The sequence below is a fragment of the Pseudopodoces humilis genome, chromosome 1 (genome assembly GCF_049639895.1).
Source record: "Pseudopodoces humilis isolate 2021_Gansu_Grassland_sample_001 chromosome 1, ASM4963989v1, whole genome shotgun sequence".
NCBI lineage: Eukaryota > Metazoa > Chordata > Aves > Passeriformes > Paridae > Pseudopodoces > Pseudopodoces humilis.
Window position 1 is genome coordinate 302783 of NC_142200.1, and position 18242 is coordinate 321024.

General features: G+C 54.0%; 1 protein-coding gene across 39 annotated transcripts in view; it reads left to right on the forward strand.

Moving 5' to 3' along the window:
* Window positions 1–18242, forward strand: part of SCRIB (scribble planar cell polarity protein) — a 97467-nt gene that overhangs the window by 38704 nt on the left and 40521 nt on the right. For all 39 annotated transcript variants that reach the window (XR_001332161.2, XR_001332164.2, XR_001332163.2 and 36 more), the window contains 7 exons: window positions 7701–7790; window positions 8311–8388; window positions 9523–9837; window positions 10867–10947; window positions 15708–15965; window positions 16551–16661; window positions 17833–18009. Coding sequence is in view for 34 of the 39 variants with exons in the window: in XM_014261600.2 (XP_014117075.2) it covers window positions 7701–7790; window positions 8311–8388; window positions 9523–9837; window positions 10867–10947; window positions 15708–15965; window positions 16551–16661; window positions 17833–18009 (1110 nt within the window). In the remaining 5 variants the exon portion in view is untranslated. The remainder of the gene's footprint in view (window positions 1–7700; window positions 7791–8310; window positions 8389–9522; window positions 9838–10866; window positions 10948–15707; window positions 15966–16550; window positions 16662–17832; window positions 18010–18242) is intronic.

An 18242-nucleotide genomic window follows, 5' to 3' on the forward strand; every position in this document is an offset into this window, starting at 1 on the left:
TGATCTACCTGAGCTCAGGTTTGGTGAGTACAGACAACATGAGAGATTTTATCCAGACCTTAGTTCACTAAATTCTGTACTTGTTTTCCCACGTCAAATATGGAAGTTCCTGTTCCTGGATGGGAATTCTCTTTAGCCACCTTTGTACATACCCTTATTACACCTTTAGCTTTTCTTCCTGTAGCCTTTAAAACTTGGGGAGGTTTGGCTTCCAAGCAAGGTGCACTTAGAGATGTCTCTGCCTGTGTGTTCTATGGCAGGTGATGTGAGGTTTAGTGGAAGTTTTCCATGTATTCCACTGTTCCTTGGACTAATGCTCTCTTCCTGCAAGGCCTGCCCTTAGCAGCACAGGCTTGAAGTAGATTTTAGGAGAGTTGTAAACTCTCTGGTCTTTATAGTCTTGTAATTGTATATTAAATGATGGGCAAAACAGACCTTTAGAACAGTCTGAAATTGCTGGGCTGAGAAGAGTCCCCAGCAGAATTTAATAGTGGAAAATATAGTGCAAAAAACAACTGCTCCAAGGATTTCACCATGCAGGAAGAGTCAGTAAGAAAAGGAATAAAATTTCTGTGCTGCTGAAGGGATTAAATAGAATTTGTTCTAGTGTTACCCATTCCAGCTGAATCTGGGTGTAGGTTTTTGTCCTGTTCCTGGTTCTGAAATGGTTTGAGGATTGGTGGCTTTGGACAATGCTTTCTGTTTCTCTCTAAGCATTTGAATGTTTTCGTTTCCAGAGAGACCCTGTCCTGCTGCATTCCATAGTTTGGCCAGCCCGGACCCTTGCAGAATTCCCTTCTTTATCTATTTTTGTGCCCGTGACAAAGCTGGCTCCCAACAGTGATAAGAACCAGCTTCCTAAGTCCCAGTTTGTGTAGTTCATGAATTAAATAACTAATCCTGGAATCACAGCCCAGCCCAGGCTGAAGGGGCCTTGAGAGGCCCAAGGTTTGAGGGGAAGGAGATGGTGAGGTTATTGTCACAGCCAGGGATGTGACTCAGCACCTCCCCGTGGAGCTCGTGTGAAGGATTGTTTTCACTGCAAACATTTCTTTCATGCACCAAGGTGGAATCATATCTTTATATAGACACACAGCACTGCTTTTAATCTGGATAAGGATCTCTAGCCAGGGCACACAGCTGTCAGATGGGAGTCTCGTAGGATATGTGGATATTCATGTATCTGTGGGAACCTCGGGTTTTATTTATGCTTCAAATGTGGCCATATTTCATGTTTTAAAAAGATATCATTGCTTTCCTCTGCCTTTGGGAAATGTGCTCATTGTCCTTGAGTTTCCTGGGGGAGGGATGTGCAGGAGCAGAGCAGCACTGGGAGCATGGCTGTTCCCCTGTCCCTTCTGCTCCCAGTGCTGCTGTCACCAGTGGCTGTTCCCCTGTCCCTTCTGCTCCCAGTGCTGCTCTCACCAGTGGCTGTTCCCCTGTCCCTTCTGCTCCCAGTGCTGCTGTCACCAGTGGCTGTTCCCCTGTCCCTTCTGCTCCCAGTGCTGCTGTCACCAGTGGCTGTGGCTGTTCCCCTGTCCCTTCTGCTCCCAGTGCTGCTCTCACCAGTGGCTGTTCCCCTGTCCCTTCTGCTCCCAGTGCTGCTCTCACCAGTGGCTGTTCCCCTGTCCCTTCTGCTCCCAGTGCTGCTGTCACCAGTGGCTGTTCCCCTGTCCCTTCTGCTCCCAGTGCTGCTGTCACCAGTGGCTGTTCCCCTGTCCCATCTGCTGCCAGTGCTGCTGTCAGAGGTCTCTTTCAGGGCTCTCTGCTTTGCACTGGTTTTGTGGAGGTGTTCAGTGAGAAGTCAGTGAAGTGCTCAAACTCCCCTGTGCCCACCATCTCTGCCCTCCAGATGCCCTTTCCTTTGAGAGCTCAACCTGTTGGAACAGAGGAAGGAATAACATCAGAGCCAGGAAACCTCCTGCCCCTGTCCAGGGGCTTGCTCTCCTGCCGGGTCTGCTTTTCCTTCATGTTCCTTTTCCACTGTCTGGGGTTAATTTAGCTCTCAGCAGTCACACAGCAGTCTCCCATCTCCCTTTTGCTCACCGTTATTTTCAGCCTGTCTCCTTGTCCCCATGAGCTGTCACTGACCAAAGCCAGACAGATTTAGCTCTTCTCATCTTTCCTGGTGGATCAGTGCCTCCAGCTCCTGCTCTTCCACGTCCCAGCTGTGTGCACCCAAGGTGAACACAAGCTCAGAATTACTTAGGTTAGAAAAGACCTCCAAGACCATCACGTTCAACCTCCAGCTGATCCACACCTGTCACCAGAGCAGAGCACTGAGTGCCACATCCAGTCATTCCTTGAACACCTCCAGGGAAGGGGACTCTGCCACCTCCCTGAGCAGCCCCTGCCAATGCCTGGTGACTCTTTCTGGGAAGGAATTCTTCCTGATGCCCAGCCTAGACCTCGAGGCTATAATATGACAGTTACAAACTGACAGGTTCTGTTGTATTGCACTGACTGATTGTGTGTCAGAGCAAAGTGACAGGAGCTGAGTGGCCCAGACCTCAGCAGGACAAAGGGATCCTTTCCCTGGTGGGTGCTCAGCTCTTGGCACTCTGTGGATCGAGATTTCTGGGCTGTTCATGCCCATGTATGAGGCACCATGGAGCTGCCATCCATGGTTTTGTGTGATCCTCTCCCAGTCCTTTTATACATTTCAGTCCCACAGAATCTAGTGGCAATAAATTATATCATTTACTCGAGATTTATATCAAAAAGCATTTTTTAAGCCTGCCATTAGTATTTAATTTGGTATCTTCCTGAGTTCCATTTAATTCTGTTGTGATCACAAACATGGAATAATAATCTCCTATAAAGTTATTAATGGCATGAAAAGACAAAAAGGGTCTGTCTCGTCCTCCTGAACTGGAAGGCTCCCAGCCTCCCCTCACATGGAATTATTTCAATTCTGTCTCCTTTAGAGTAAGGCCACTCCTGATAAATCTTGACTGAACCCAAATTCTCGTTTCTGTCCCAGTGACCCTTACCTGGTTCTTGGCTCGTACAGCACACACCTGTACCAGCTTTGGGTGATGGCAGTGCCAGGTCTGGGAGCACAGCTTCCATCTTCTGCACAAGTCTCCTCAGTCAGTCTTCACTTCATCAGCCAAGTCTGGAATCTTCTTAGAATGAAATAGTTTGGGTTTTGAGAGACCTGGTTTTCATAAAATTCAGCTGTTTCTCATGAGAGCCATTTGTGGGCCTGGTAGGAGGCACATGTGTTCCTCAGTTGCTTGTCTGGAATGGTGTCTGGATGAGGAGCTGATGGTTACAGGCATCATCCTGTGTAGTCTCTGACTCCCTCAGCACAATACAGGGGGTCTCAGGGTAAAAAAAAAAAACAGAATTTTCTCTCAGGTTCCTCCTGAGCTTCCTTTTCTCCAGAATTTTGGAAATGCTCTGTAAGCATCTCAGAGATCTCAGACAGATGTTGGGACTCTTGAACACAAGTTTTCCAGTCCTTTTGATTTTTGAAAAGGTTATTGATGATATTTAATGGATTCTTCAGCTGCTGTTGAAGTGGGATCTCTCACTGGCACCTGTCCCTTGTCACGCGTCTGTCGCAACATAAATCCAAATCATTTATTGCAGTGTGCATTTCCTGTGTCAGTGTGACAGTCTCAAATAAATCTTTTGGGGCATGTAAACACGAGGATTGGACACTGAGAGTCGGGACTCAGTAAGGTTGGAAAAGTCCTCGAAGATCATCGAGTCCTACCATCAGCCCATCACCACCACCATGTTCATCACTAAACCATGTCCTCAGGTGCCATATCCACGTGGTTTTTGAACACTTCCAGATATGAGGACTCTGTCCTGAGCAACCTGTGCCAGGGCTGGACAGCCGTTTACAGGAAGGGATTTTCCAGTGTCCCACGTAAACCACTCCTGGCACCACTTGAGACTGTTTGCCCTTGTCCTGTCCCTTGTTCCCCGGGAGCAAAGCCTGAGCCCCACCTCGTTCCACCTTCCTGTCAGGGAGTTGTAGGAACTGAGATGGTCCCTTCTGAGCTTCCTTTTCTCCAGGCTGAGCCCCCCTGAGCTGCCTCAGCTGCTCCTGGTGCTCCAGACGTTTTCCCCAGCTCTGATCCTGTATCTGGACTTGCTGATGCCCCTCGACGTCTTCCTTGGTACGAGGCCCCAGACTGACCCCAGCTGTGTGCATCCACATGTGCAGCCATTTATGAATTGGTGCCTGTGCCAGCTGAAACTTTCTGTCTTCTGGATGTGAAGCCCTTGAACCCCACTTTTGTGGGTGTGTTTGGAGGAAGAACTTGGTCTTTCAGCAGCTCTCAAGGACAGCAGCTCTGAACTCTGTCCCTTGAGTCCTGTGGATGCGATGGTTGGGCACTGCCTGGTGTCTGCTGTGCCCCTGAAGGCTGCAGGAATCCTCAGTGAGGAGTTGCACGGCACAGCAGCAAATTCTGACTGTCCCAAATCACCTGGGCAGCACCTGGGCAGCACCTGGGATCACCTGGGCAGCACCTGGGCATCACCTGGGATCACCTGGGCAGCACCTGGGCAGCACCTGGACATCACCTGGGATCACATGGGCAGCACCTGGGCAGCACCTGGGATCACCTGGGCAGCACCTGGGCAGCACCTGGGATCACCTGGGCAGCACCTGGACATCACCTGGGATCACCTGGGCATCACCTGGGCAGTACCTGGGCAGCACCTGGGCATCTGGGCTGCTGCTTGAAAGCGAGTCTGGCCAGGTGTGCAATGCTTCTGTGCGTAGTTACTTCCTGAAAGCTGGGAATTCTTGCAGGAACAAGTGAATCTCGTAGCAGAAGAGGGTGGGTGGATGAGCTTTAAGGTCCCTTCCCACCAAACCATTCCATGATTCCAAGTTAAAAAATAGTTACACCAAAAACCGTGTGAGAGCTGGGTTGAGGTGGCCCTGGCTCACGTTTGGTGTGTCCCCAAAGAGGCACAGGCAGAGCCACAGGCAGGACTGAGGGGAAGAGATGGAGCTGCTTCCCTGTGTCATGTTCACTGCCACTGATGGTGAATGGGCTCCTGGTAGGAGCCAGCCAGGGGGAAGGATGGCAGCTCAAAGCTGATGTGGCAGCTTTTTCAATTCCCCCACTTCTCCCCTGGCACTGCAGCACTTTTCCATGCAGGGCTGGGCCCCTGTCGGGGAACTGGGAGCGTGCTGCACTCTCCATGAAGGTTTGTCCTCTCTGCAGAGGAAGAAGCAGCAAGCTTTGGTGGGAAGCAGCACAGATCAGATCCTCTGAGGTGGGCTATGGGTAGATCCTGCCTTTGGGGGAAAACCAGACAAGGAGTAAAATTCCCAGTAAAGTCCATGGCAGGAGCAATGGCCAGGAGGGAGCTGAGCTGCCCCTGCTGGGACAGCTCTGTGCTGTGGTTCCAGTGCCAGTCCAACATCGTGGCAGTCCAGGATGCCCAGGAGCAGCCTTAGGGAAGAGGAGCTTTGGGAAACAGACAACTTAAGGGTTTAGTGCAAGAAACAGCCTGAGCTGCAAAATGAAGGGCCGTTACAGGCTGCTGGATCCAGGTCCTTCTTTCTTAAGGTTCATATTCACACCAGTTACTCTTTCCATAGACCTCAAACAAACACCAGAACATTGGCATCTCATTCAGTCCTCACCACACTGGTTTTTGTGAGAGAACTGATTTGCTTTGGAGTTTGAAATCTTTTTAGCCTACATATATTTATATCTAATTCAAGCCCCTTTGCTGCAGTTGTCTCAGTATTTTTAATCTGGCCTGCTTTCTCCGTGGTGTTTTGCTTTTTGAGTGTACATTGATGGACAGAAGGTTTTTCCCCCTCAGGCCAGTTGACTTTTCTGGCAGGTTTCCCCATGTTTTCAGACTGGTTTGCTGAATGTGTGAAATCCAGGGGGTTTGTGGTCTGTCTTTCTGTTAGCATGCAGCTAACATGCAGCTCCCATGCAGCTCCCATGCAGCTGGAAGTGACTTTCTGTGAACAGTGATATCAGACAGTCCTCAGTCGTTGTCCAAAATCATGATCCTGTCCAATGGATTTGGGCACTGAGCAGAACCAGCTCAGCTGTCTTCCTGGGAAATACCAGGATTCTGCTGTTGGACTGGTCCGTAGTCCATGCCTGAAGACCTGGTTTGCTATCATCCTTAGAAGCTTTTGTGTTGAATGTAGAATTACATTCAAGTTCCTCATCAGGATCATCAAGTCCATGTTCTGGCCCTGCAAATCCTCAAATCCCCAAAAATCCTCCCATGTGCCTGAGAGCATTGTCCAAATACTCCTTGAACAATACAGATGTGAGTTGTTAGAGCATTTCTGGAAGTCCAGTGAGCCTGGATGGAAAAACGTGGGGTTTGTAATTAGTTCCTAATAGACATGGTCATGCAAGAAGCGTTTGTCTGGTCAGGAGCTGGTTTGAGGTGGGCTATGTTGGATGTGGTGCTGTCTCATCAGTACCCTGTTTCTGTCTGACTTGGGTATTCCAAAACTTGGAATTTTACTCAGTTTCTGGCTCTTGTAGCAGAGACAGTGAACTGGTGGTAGGTCTGGAATCAGGGATTTCCCTGGGAAGGTTGCAGAGTTCTGCTGTGCTGTTAACTGGGCGTCAGAGGAACTGCAGAGCACCTCAGTTTGTCTCATGTTTCCTGCAGTGGTTTTTTGGTTTGGTTTTTGTTTTAAACTTAGCAGAGTATGGAGCTCCACAAGATGCTGCTTCTGTCATTGCAGAAGTGAAAGAGGGTTGGAAGGGAAGTGTTAGGGAAGGCAATCTCCTGCTTCTTTTGCTGCCCATGCTGTGGCCATGTGGAGCTGACGCTGACACTCGACATCTCTGCAGCAGCCTCTCTCCATCCTGAGCTTTGTTTGCAAAGAGGTTACATGGAGGACAGCAAATCTGGTTCTCTAGAGGAGTCTGTGATCATTTCTGTCACTTACCTCACCAGCTCCTTGGTCCTTGGCCCTGAGAGAGTCCTGTCTATCCTGCTCCTTTCCCTCTATCCTACCACGTGCTCCCTGTCTTCCTTCTCGTGACTGTGGCATTATGGATGGTTCATGCTGGTGTCCTTAAAAGAAACAGCTTCAGGTCAAGTCAGATCAGCTGTTGGCAGTGGGCATAAGTGGGTGTGTAGAGGTGGGAGGTAGGAAGGAGGAGACTTGTGGATTGCTCAGCTGTGACCCTGAGCAGCTGGAGCAGAGGGAAGCAGAGGATCTGGACAGAGCAAATGGGGTTTTTTGGAGCTGTGTGTTGATTTCCATCAATACAACAAAGCCAAGTATCCATCCAGAGTATTCTGGACAAGGTGCCATCCTTGTCACTGCACACTATGCTGGCGTGACCTGGAATACCCCAGTGGCTGACAGAGTTACACTCAATAACTGCATTGATAATTACACTCAGAATTACACCCTTGGCAGAGCCAGGCTGTGGTGTGAACGCTGTCCCTGTTCTGTGCTCCAGTTCCAGTCCGTGGCTGCCCATTTTGCTTTGTGGTGGAATCCCCTTCTGCCGTGTCCATCGTCAGCAAGCTGACTCGGGTCAGGACTCGGCTGTGGGAAGGGATTTGTGTGTTTGATGTGCAGTGCTGGTGGTGCCTCTGGGGCCTGAGTGCCACGGCTCCCCCAGAGTGTCAGCAGGGCACTTGGGATTGCTGTTTCTTATGAAAAGAGTCATCCCCTGTTCTCAGGTGCCCTGAGCCATAACCACTGTCCCTTCTGCTTCCAGCTGACGCTGACCATCGTGCGGCAGACGGGGGGGCTGGGCATCAGCATCGCGGGGGGCAAGGGCTCCACTCCCTATAAGGGGGATGATGAGGTAAGACCTGGGCTGTGCCACTGCTGAGGCTCCTGCTTTCGGGGACTCTTCTCCGTAGCTGGAGCTTGGGTGTCCTCGTGTGAGAGCCTTCTGGGGCCGGGTGGGAGCAGCCCTGAATCCCCCAAGAGCAAGAGGTTGGTGGGGTGACGCAGACTCCCGCCCCTGGACCTGGGTGGTCTGCCCTGGGTCAGGCACAGGAGCAGAGGATTCCTTCCCAGCTGTGTCCTGGGGCACAGAGTGCGGGGCTGTTCCCCTCCCGCTGGCATCAGCCGTGTCATGTGCCAGTTCCACTGCACCAGGGATAGCGTGTCGTCCCCGGGTCTCGTGTCTCACCTTGAGGTCGCCCTGCAGGGAGGTTTCTGTCCCCTTTTCCCAGCTCCCGAGCGGGGTGATGTGGTTGCTGGGTCCCCTCCTCCTGGGTTCAGGACTGGCCAGGCACTGACCCCTCTCCTTGGAGCTGAAGGGTCCCTGCACTCCAGAGGGAGCAGGCTCTCCATATAACAGAAGGTTTCGTTTCCAGGGCATCTTTATTTCCCGCGTGTCTGAGGAGGGTCCTGCAGCTCGCGCAGGGGTCCGCGTTGGTGACAAGCTTCTGGAGGTAAGGACTCGACGTCTGTGATGAAGCAAATGCTTCTGATAGCTTGGAGTGGAGGGAGGTATGAGATGATTTGGAATGGATTTGCATCACGCATGTTTCAGACCAAATTAAGCGTTAGGAAATGTGTAAGAGCTAAACAAAATCCCTTTGGCTCAGAGATAGTTGTTTAATTTATGTTACCATGAATCCTTTATAGCTTTATAAGCTCCTGCATTTCCTCTGGCCCAGCTCTGAAGTGTTTTGTGACCCAGGTGGGAAGAAGTACATCCCCAGCAGGCTGAGCTCTTCTTACCTGGGTGGGGCAAAAGTGAGCCCTGTAAAATAACTTCTGAGCCAGGGAGCCAGCCATGGCAATTGTTTGGGTGGAAAGGGACCTTAAAGGTCATCTCATTTCACCCCCTGCCATGGGCAGGGACACCTCCCACTAGACCAGAGTGCTCCAAGCCCCATCCAACCCGGGCAGCCTGGGCCTGATGCCCTGGTTCTCCCTTGTGACATTCCCCACACTATGGGACTGTCACACCGACAGCTCCAGTGTTTCAAGGGTGTGAGCAGGTGGATGTCCCTTCTGGAAGGTGAACAAGGGTCAACCTGACCGTTGTGTTGAATTCTGCTCAATTTTGCTGGAGATGGTTCTGTGTGAGGGGTTATCTCTCTGGGATGTTGCCTGTAGGGATAACACAGGTGTAGGGAATTTAGGACTCCCTGCAGGGAAAGAAAGGAGCCTTTCCTTGGTTGCCCTGGCCTGGGACAGGTCACAGGTGCTGTGGGAATGCAGGAAAACTTCCCAGAGGTGTGGACACACCTGTGGGAGCCGGGCCTGGGAGGGGTGTGAGCTGTGTTCTGAGCCAGTTCCCTTGGACAGCAGTGGCTCAGGCCGGGGTGTGGGTGAGGCTGGAGCTGTGTTGGTTTGGGCTGTGTGTGTTGGTTTGGGCTGTGTGTGTTGGTTTGGGCTGTGTGTGTTGCTTTGGGCTGTGTGTGTTGCTCTGGGCTGTGTGTGTTGCTCTGGGCTGTGTGTGTTGCTTTGGGCTGTGTGTGTTGGTTTGGGCTGTGTTGCTTTGGGCTGTGTGTTGCTCTGGGCTGTGTGTTGCCTGGGGCCGTGTGTGACAGGAGGCTGTCGCTGTCTGTCCCCAGGTGAACGGAGTGTCCCTGCACTGTGCCGAGCACCACGTGGCCGTGGAGGCGCTGCGGGGCTCGGGGAGCTCCGTGTCCATGACGGTGCTGAGGGAGCGGATGGTGGAGCCGGAGAACGCCATCACCGTCACCCCGCTGCGGCCCGAGGACGACTACAGCCCCCGGGAGCGGCGTGGGGGGCTGCGCTTCCCCGAGTGCCCCGAGGGAGCAGCGGCCACCGAGAGATTTTCCACCTGCCTCATGCGCAACGAGAAGGGCCTCGGCTTCAGCATCGCTGGTGGCAAGGGCTCCACTCCTTACCGGGCTGGGGACACGGTCAGTGCTGATCCCTGGGGTCCCTGAACCCTCCTCATCCCTGGGCACGCAGCAGCGCAGCCCGGCCCTGGGCACGCAGCAGCGCAGCCCGACCCTGGGCACGCAGCAGTGCAGCCTGGCCCTGGGCACGCAGCAGCGCAGCCCGGCCCTGGGCACGCAGCAGTGCAGCCCGGCCCTGGGCACGCAGCAGTGCAGCCCGGCCCTGGGCACGCAGCAGTGCAGCCTGGCCCTGAGCACGCAGCAGCGCAGCCTGGCCCTGGGCACGCAGCAGCGCAGCCCGGCCCTGGGCACGCAGCAGTGCAGCCTGGCCCTGAGCACGCAGCAGTGCAGCCCGGCCCTGGGCACGCAGCAGTGCAGCCTGGCCCTGGGCATGCAGCAGTGCAGCCTGGCCCTGGGCTGGTGGGCCAGGTGGTCTCAGAGCCAGGTGCTCTTAGGTCAGGGAATCACGGAATTCCAGTATGGGTTTGAAGTGACCTTAAACCTCACGTATTCCATCCCCTTGTCATGGCCAGGTTCCACTGTCCCACGCTGCTCCAAGCCCTGCCCACCATGGCCTTGAACACTTTCAGGGATGGGGCAGCCACAGCTTCTCTGGGCAGGTTTGTGCCAGGGCCAAACCACCCTCAGAGGGAACAATTCCTTCCCAATATCCCATCCATCCCTGCCCTCTGGCAGTGGGAGCCATTCTCTGTGTCCTGTCACTCCAGCCCTTGTCCAAAGTCCCACTCCCTCTTTTTTAATAGAAGGAGGGAAGCTGGGGCCCCCAATCCCTGCCAGTGACATGTAATCCTACTGCTGCCCTCTCGGCACAGATTCCAGGCTCTGGGCCACGGGAGGGCTTTGCTGCCACGGGCTCTGGGAGCAGAGGGTTTGTGTGGAGTGGGGAACCAACAGGAGGCATCAGGGCAGGGGAAGGGTGTGTGGAGGGGAGAGGGCTGAGACCTGCCTGGTGTCTGGGAACAGGTTTGGAAAGGCAGGCTCAGGTGAGGGAAAGCTCAGGCTGCTCTGATCTTCCTGCTCGTGCTCCAGGGGATCTTCATCTCCCGGATCGCAGAGGGTGGTGCAGCCCACCGGGATGGGATCCTGCACGTCGGAGACCGGGTCATCTCGGTGAGTGTGTGTGCAGGGAAGGGGCTGACTCGGCTTCAGGCCCTTCCTCGTGTAGGGGCTGCTTCTCTATTACTGGAGCTGGATTTTGGGGTCCTTTTTTCAGCTCCTGAGCCTCCTGGGAGAGCATTTAATTTGGGTGCCTCTTCCCTGTCTGGTGGTGGGTGCAGTTACACCTCCCCTTTCCCCAACTGCTTTATGCAGGTGCTTTCCCCAGGAGAGGCATGGAGGGAGGGGACACAGCAGCGCTGCCCCAGCCTGGTGTCCCCCTGGAGCCTGGGCAGCAGCTGGGGGCTCAGCCATGGGGAGGGGGAGCCCCTCAGGGCACAGTGGGTGGCAGGGTCAGCACGGGCTGGGGCAGAAGGAGCTGCCCAGGGGTGGTGTGGGGCAGTGTGGAGCAGTGCGGGGGTACCTCAGCGCTTCCCTGCTTCACTTGGAGCTCTGGCCTCAGCCTCCCGTCCCGTCCGTGTGGATCTCACTGCTCTCACCTCGTGTCTCTGCCTCCTGCTCCTCGCTCCCCTGCTGCGGGAGCCTCTCCTGAACCTCCCGACCTCTTCCCACACTCGCATGCTGCCTCTGAGGGAAACCTCCAGGTCCTGCTGCTGGTGGTGGGTTTCTGGCCCAGCTGCTGTGGTTAGAGCACGTGTTACCACAGCGCTGGCGTGAGTAAACACTGATACAGCCTCGTCAGTGCTGGCTTCTGTCTGCTCTATCCCTGGGCTGGGGCTGTGTTGTATTTGCTCAGGCACAGCATTTTAGTGGAGCTGGTGTCACTGGTGTCTTGGCAGGAAGCTTGAGCTGGTATAGCATCTTTCCCTCCTTTATAGTGTTCCCTACTCCCTAAAATCAAGCCCTGACCCTGATTTATGCCAGATAGGCTGAATTATTTTGGATTTGCTCATGTTTTGATGTTCCATGGTACAGAGACAGTACTGAGGCCCATCATTTGGTGTTGGTTTGCTCAATCTGTCAAAAAAATAGACACAAAAATCTTAGAACAGATTGAAAAGTCAAACCTGTCTCCACCCTGCTTTAGCAGCTCTATTTATATCCCTGGGCAGCTTCATAGGAAAAGCAGATCTAATTCCCTAGTAATAGCTTGCAGTGGATCCCTTATGGGATGTGTGAGCTCAGGGCTCACAGAGTTCAGGCCTCTGCTGGATTTTGATGTGGCTGAGGCACTGCTGTCATTATTCCTGACACCCCCAGCAGGGATGCCCTTGGTTACCTGTGCTGAGGTGTGTGTGACCATACAGGTTTGGTGCTGAGCACCAGCTGAAGCTCACCTCTGATGACTGCAGGAACATGTCACCTTCCAGGACAGCACTCACCAGGACTGCTCCCAGAACTGCCAAGTTAGCACACTCTTTCGAAGCAGCAATTGCCCATTTTTATTGGAAAGCTTGCACAATGCCATGATATCTAGGATGTGAGTGCAGGTTGCCTGCAGGGGGAAGGGGAGGACCCTTGCTGGGTACAGGGCTTGTGGGTCCTGCAGGCAGGGTCCATTTCCAAAGCTGTGGTCTCCTGGTCGTGCTCAGCTCTCACTTTGCCAAAGAATTCTGTTTTCTTAAGAAAATAAATACATCACAGCTTCCTGCTCTTTCCCTGTGCTCTAAATCCTCCTGGACTTCTCCTCAGGAGAAGAACTGGGATTGCTCCTTGGACTTTCTTAGGGGAGCTTTGAGCACATGGATTGAAGAGCCCAGCCGAGGTCTCCCCTGAGTTAACAGCCCTCAACAAGCCCCAGTGCCTGACACTCACTCCCCAGCTTCCCTGTGTTCCTGTGTCTCCTGGGAGTCGTTTTGGTGGGGGAGACTCTGCACAGGGACCTGCTGGGGGGGAGTGCTGGAGAGCTGGAGCTGCGGGATGGGGATCCAGCAGGGAGGGAGGGGAGCAGTTGCTAAGGGCAGCTGATTCTTTTGGGGTGGGACTGGGAAGAAAACCGATTGTGGGAGATTTAGGATAGTGGTGGGTGACAAGTCCTAATGAGGCAAGATTTAAAGATTTGCCAGGATATTTTAATTCCCTGGCACACAGAGAAACATGTGGAGCAGGGAAAGGACAGACACTGTCCCTTCCCCATGGCTGGCCTTGCTCTCTAGCTAGATAAAGGCCATGGAAAATTAGCTGCCCAAAAGCTGGGTAGCTACCAGGATTGCCAGGTAGTGCAGAGTTACTGGGTGAAATGCACCAAGGGCTGTTACCTTTGAGACAGCTCTGACTCCTGGAGTCCTGTGGCCTGGTCCCTGCTCCAGGGAGGCACTCTGTGCCCTCCTGGTCTGACTCCATCTGACCACCCATCCTGTCACGGGCTGGAAAATGGCAGAGGGGATGTGAGAAATGAGAGTGGACTGTGCTGCAGCAGGTCTGTGTGTGCAGTATCATCAAGCCAGAGCAAGGCTTGGGTTGAAGAAATCCTAAGGATCATCCTGTTCCCACTCAGTGAGCATGCTTGGTGTTGATCTGGTGATAGAACCAAAGAGTGAAGTCTCTCCTGCATGTTGCCTTTGTTAACCACGAGAGGAATTCCCCCTTCCCAGACCCCCGGACACACAGCTGCTGCTTTCCCTGCTCCCAGTGCAGCCATCAGCAGGGATAAGTGCAGGCTCCAGACGTGGAGCACACTGCAGACACAGCTGGTCTCAGATCACAGAGGCAGGACAGGGGTGGTACCTTTATAGGTGCACACCTGAGCACAGGTAGTGCTCAGAGGGCAGGAACAACAGCCAGCTTCTCCCTGGGAGAATCCCTTCTCATGGGGATTCAGCTTGCTGCTGGAACATGCACACCTCCTCCCTCACTCCAGTAAATGCTCCTGTCTGCAGGTCTGCAGCCTCTGCTCCAAGCAGCAAGGTCGAGCAGGCTCTTTGGTCAGAGCCCATGCCTTTCATCCAGCTTCTGGGACACCTCTTGAGTCTTCCCATATTTTGGATTCCTACTTGCTGGCTAGTCCAGCTTGAATTTTACCAGTAGCTCTTGCTCATGTACCCAGAAGAGAATGAACTGTAAATACAGAATGTGGCAGGGCAGATGTGGGCTCAGGCCCAGGGCTTGGCCAGACCAGCACTGACCAGCAGCCTCTTGTTCTCCCCTGTATTTCCCTGTGCTTCCTCCTCACCTCCAGTCCTCTTTCTGTTCTGCTAAACGTCCCATAATAAGTGCTGCATATTCCCACACCTCCTTCAAGCTTCCTGCAGCCACTTGGCCCTTTCCTACAAGAGATGTGCTGAGACAACCCATCATAATCTCCATTTCTTCTGCGAATGGGTTGCCAGGTTTGGTCACACTTCTCTAACGTGGGTGATTCCTTTGGGTGATTGCCTTAAGGATCCATCCAGGAGTGCCTGAGCTGTGTGTCTGTTACCACCTGTGCACCTGGTGGTTAATTTGTTCCCTTTCCTGCTTGATGCCCTGTCCTGTGCTCAGCAGCCATTGCCCAGGTCGCCCTCACCCTTCCTCTTCCTGCGGGTGTGTGCCAGCTGCTGCCTTGACATCCCTCTGCCTCGTGCCAGAGGTGTCCCTCTGGGGCCAGTGCTGTCAGCAGGGGTGACACCGTGGAGTTCCCAGGACAGTACAGGTCCACTTGTGCTTCTCCCTCCCAGCCCAAGGAGAGCAGTTCCCACAGCTTGGGGGGAGTGAGCGCTGGGAGGGTCACAGGGGGCAAAGCCCTGGCAGACGGTGCATGTCAGCTTAGTCCAGAAACTGCTCTCTGGGAAGGAGCTGGGCAGTGAGAGTATTCCTGGGAATCAGGCACTGGGGAGTTGGGCTACAAAGCCCAGGTGCTGTGACTGTTCCAGTCACGTTATTTCATGAGCTGATCAAAGCCCATCTTGGCAGCTCCTTTTTTCACATCCTCATTGTTCATTGTGGAAAGCATTTCCAGAACCTAGTGACTAGAAACTTTTTAACTTTCAGCTTCAACTTTTTCCTGTCAAGTTTTGTTGTTTTGGCTGTGTTCTCTCAGCTCGGCTCTCCTCAGGTTTCTGCCCCTTGTATGTCCGTGGAGAGCAGTCACATCCTTTCCAGCCCTTTGAGTTTCCAGGGAGGCAGTTTTAAATCTAAATCTAAGTTTTGTAGGAAAGGTTCTCTGTTCTTTCAAATCTCTCTGTACCTGGGGTCACTTTTAATGCCTTAGAGCTGGCATCTTCCCTGGGCTACCGTGACCTTGCCCAGCATGGGCAGCCAGTGGCCCAGTGACCGGTCCTGTCACCCATCAGATCTGCCTGCAGTGTCTGTGTCGGGGCTGTGGGTGACTGATGGGGACAGGTGGCTCAGAGAGGAGGCAGCAGATGCTTTGGCACACGCTTGGCTTGTGCCATTGCTACTGGCAGTCACTGGTTTTGCCTCGCCCATAGTGAGACGTTTGTCTGTGGGAGGTGGAAGATCACAGCTGAGCTGTGTGGTCCCCTGAGCACCGTGTCAGTGCTGCAGGGCACCAGGTGTGCCAGCAACCTGGGAAAGGGGCAGGAAAGCTGAGGAGGAAGGGAATCGGGATCAGTGGGAATGAATGATCAGGTGCCTGTGTCGGGATCAGTGGGAATGAATGATCAGGTGCCTGTGTCGGGATCAGTGGGAATGAATGATCAGGTGCCTGTGTCCCTTTGCCAGGCCAGAGGGAGCTGGGATAGTTACGAGGCGCTCTGGGGCACAGGTGTTTGATCGGGGGCCGTGTGCCAGCAGGACAGGGCTCCCAGGGGCTCGGCCGAGCGCCGGGACGCGCCGCGGTGCCGGTCTGACGCCGAGTTTGCGGCTTGTTCTAGATCAATGGGGTAGACATGACAGAAGCCAGGCATGATCAGGCCGTAGCGCTGCTTACCGCGGCCTCCCCCACCATCGTGCTGCTGGTAGAGAGAGAGGGCGCGGAGCAGCCCGGCGAGGGAGGCTCGCCCGGCGCGCCCCGCGGCCGCATGCACTCCCCCCCGCCGCCCCCCGGGCCCGGGGACAGCCTGCCCGAGGAGACGCCGGCGCCGCCGAGGAACCACCTCGCCAAAGGCCTGGAGGATCAGTACCCTGTGGAGGTGAGCTGGCTTTGGGGTGGGGGATAGTGCAGTCCTGGCTGGGTGCTGTTTGGAGGAGTTGTGTTCGATGGGGACCGGCCTGCTGGGTTCTTGGGGCCTGAGATGTCATCGTAGAAAGGCTTGGGCTTGGGGTGGAAGGGACATGAAAGCCCATCCAGACCTACCACATGCCATGGGCAGGGACACCTTCCACTATCCCAGGCTGCTCCATGCCCTGTCCAACCTGGCCTCGAGAACTTCCAGGGATGAAGTAGCCACAGCTTCTCAGGACAACCGGTGCCAGGGCCTCCCCACCATCACAGGGAAGGATTTCCTCCTGGTATCCCACCTAATCCTGCCCACGCTCAGGGGGAACCCATTCCCTTTTCTGTCACTCCAGGCCCTTGTCCAAAATCCCTCTCCAGCTCTCTTGGAGCCCCAGTCTAGCTCTTCTCCAGGTTGCAGCGTACCACACGGGGAATCCCCTTGTCCCATAAGTGTTCACCTTGTGCTTACCCATGCAAAACACCCCTGACTCTGTTTGTCAGTGTCTGTGGTCTGTGTGTGATATCCTTCACTGCTGACACTGCTTCTTGTTCCCTTAAGGAAATTCACCTGGTGAAAGCAGGTGGTCCCCTGGGCCTCAGCATCGTCGGTGGCAGTGACCATTCCAGTCATCCCTTTGGGATTCATGAACCAGGTGTCTTCATCTCCAAGGTAGAGTCCCAGGAGAGCTGCTCTGAGTGTTCCTGAGCTGTTGGTTATTGGGATTAAGGTGAAGCATTTTGCTGTGAGTCCAGATGTACAGGATGGATTTGCAGAAGAGGGGCATAAGAGAGGGATGTGCCAAGGGTTGTTTGTACTGGATGTGCTGCTGCTGGAGCCATCTGAGGGCATGTTAAAGCCTCAAACCTATATAATCCATGCTGAACCCTTTGAAATTGCTGAGTTCATGTTGGCTTTAATGAATCCTGGGAAGATGCTGGCATTGCAGAACTCCAGTCATTACGGGGAAGGTGCTGGTGGGATGAGTGTGTGACTACTGGGGCACCCAGAACTGCTCTGCTGCACTCAGGCCAGTGTCCTTTGATCCCACATTCCCACTCCTGTGGTGACATCAGCTCATGCCACTGGGGACAGCACACAGGCTGGCCAGTGGCTGCAGCCCATTCCCTTACAGTCCTGCACATCCATGCTTACTGGAGTAGGAATGCTGGAGAGGACATCTGTGCTGAGCCCTTTCTGCTTCATGACTTCTCTTGTCACTTGGAGATGCTGAACCTGACTCGTCTGACAGCTGTGGCTGGGTTCAGACCTTGTTGAGGGCTGTTTGGAGTTCCAGCAGTGATGCCTGCCAGGTCTCCTCCTTCATGTGCCCACGGTTTTTCTTGTAGTGCATCAGCAGGTCAATGAGACAGGATTTGCCCTTCTCAAAGCAAAGCTCTTTCCCACCATCCTTGCTTGCCCATGTGCTCACAGATTTCACCCTTTCCTTGCTGACTCCTTTGCTTCACAAGAACACAGGTTTGGTTCTATGTTCAGACCCCTTGTGGCTCTGAGGAGCCCCTGTAGAGTGCTGGGTGAGGACTGGAGTAGTACTGGTGCTGTCAGTCCTAGTTACAGTCATAGGCAAAATAATGGCAACACTGGCACAGGATTGGTTCAGATGAAATTTGGAATATGAGAATAACATGGAATAGCACTTCAGAGCACATCCCACTCCATTCTTTGCCAGTGTTCTCAGATATGTCACCTCTTGGGGAATTTTGTCTGCAGAGAGAGGAGTCAGAGCAGGCCTGCAGGGTGTTGGAGGATGCCTGGGGACACAATCACATCTCCAAGGAGAGATTGCCTTCCCTTCTCTAGCTGTGCTGGTGGTTCTGTGCAGGTGATTCCGCGGGGGCTGGCGTCACGCAGTGGGCTCCGCGTCGGGGACAGGATCCTGGAGGTGAACAGCATCGACCTGCGCCACGCCACCCACCAGGAGGCTGTGAACGCGCTGCTCTCCAACGCGCAGGAGCTCACCATGGTGGTGCGCAGAGACCCACCCCCACCGGGCATGCAGGTGAGGGGGCTGGGGGGAATCACACAGAGTGGCTTCTGGGGAAGTTCTTTACCAGGCTGGAGGTCTGGGAGTGGGGTACAAGCAGACTCCTGGTTGGAATTCCCTTCTCCTTTGGCAGAATCCAGTCTCTTGTAAGTGCATCTCCAGCTGGGGCGTGGTGAGGATCTCTTGCCGTGGCCGTGGTCACCGTCTCAGGGAACAGAAAAGGGCAGGTCCTCACCAACAGGAATAAA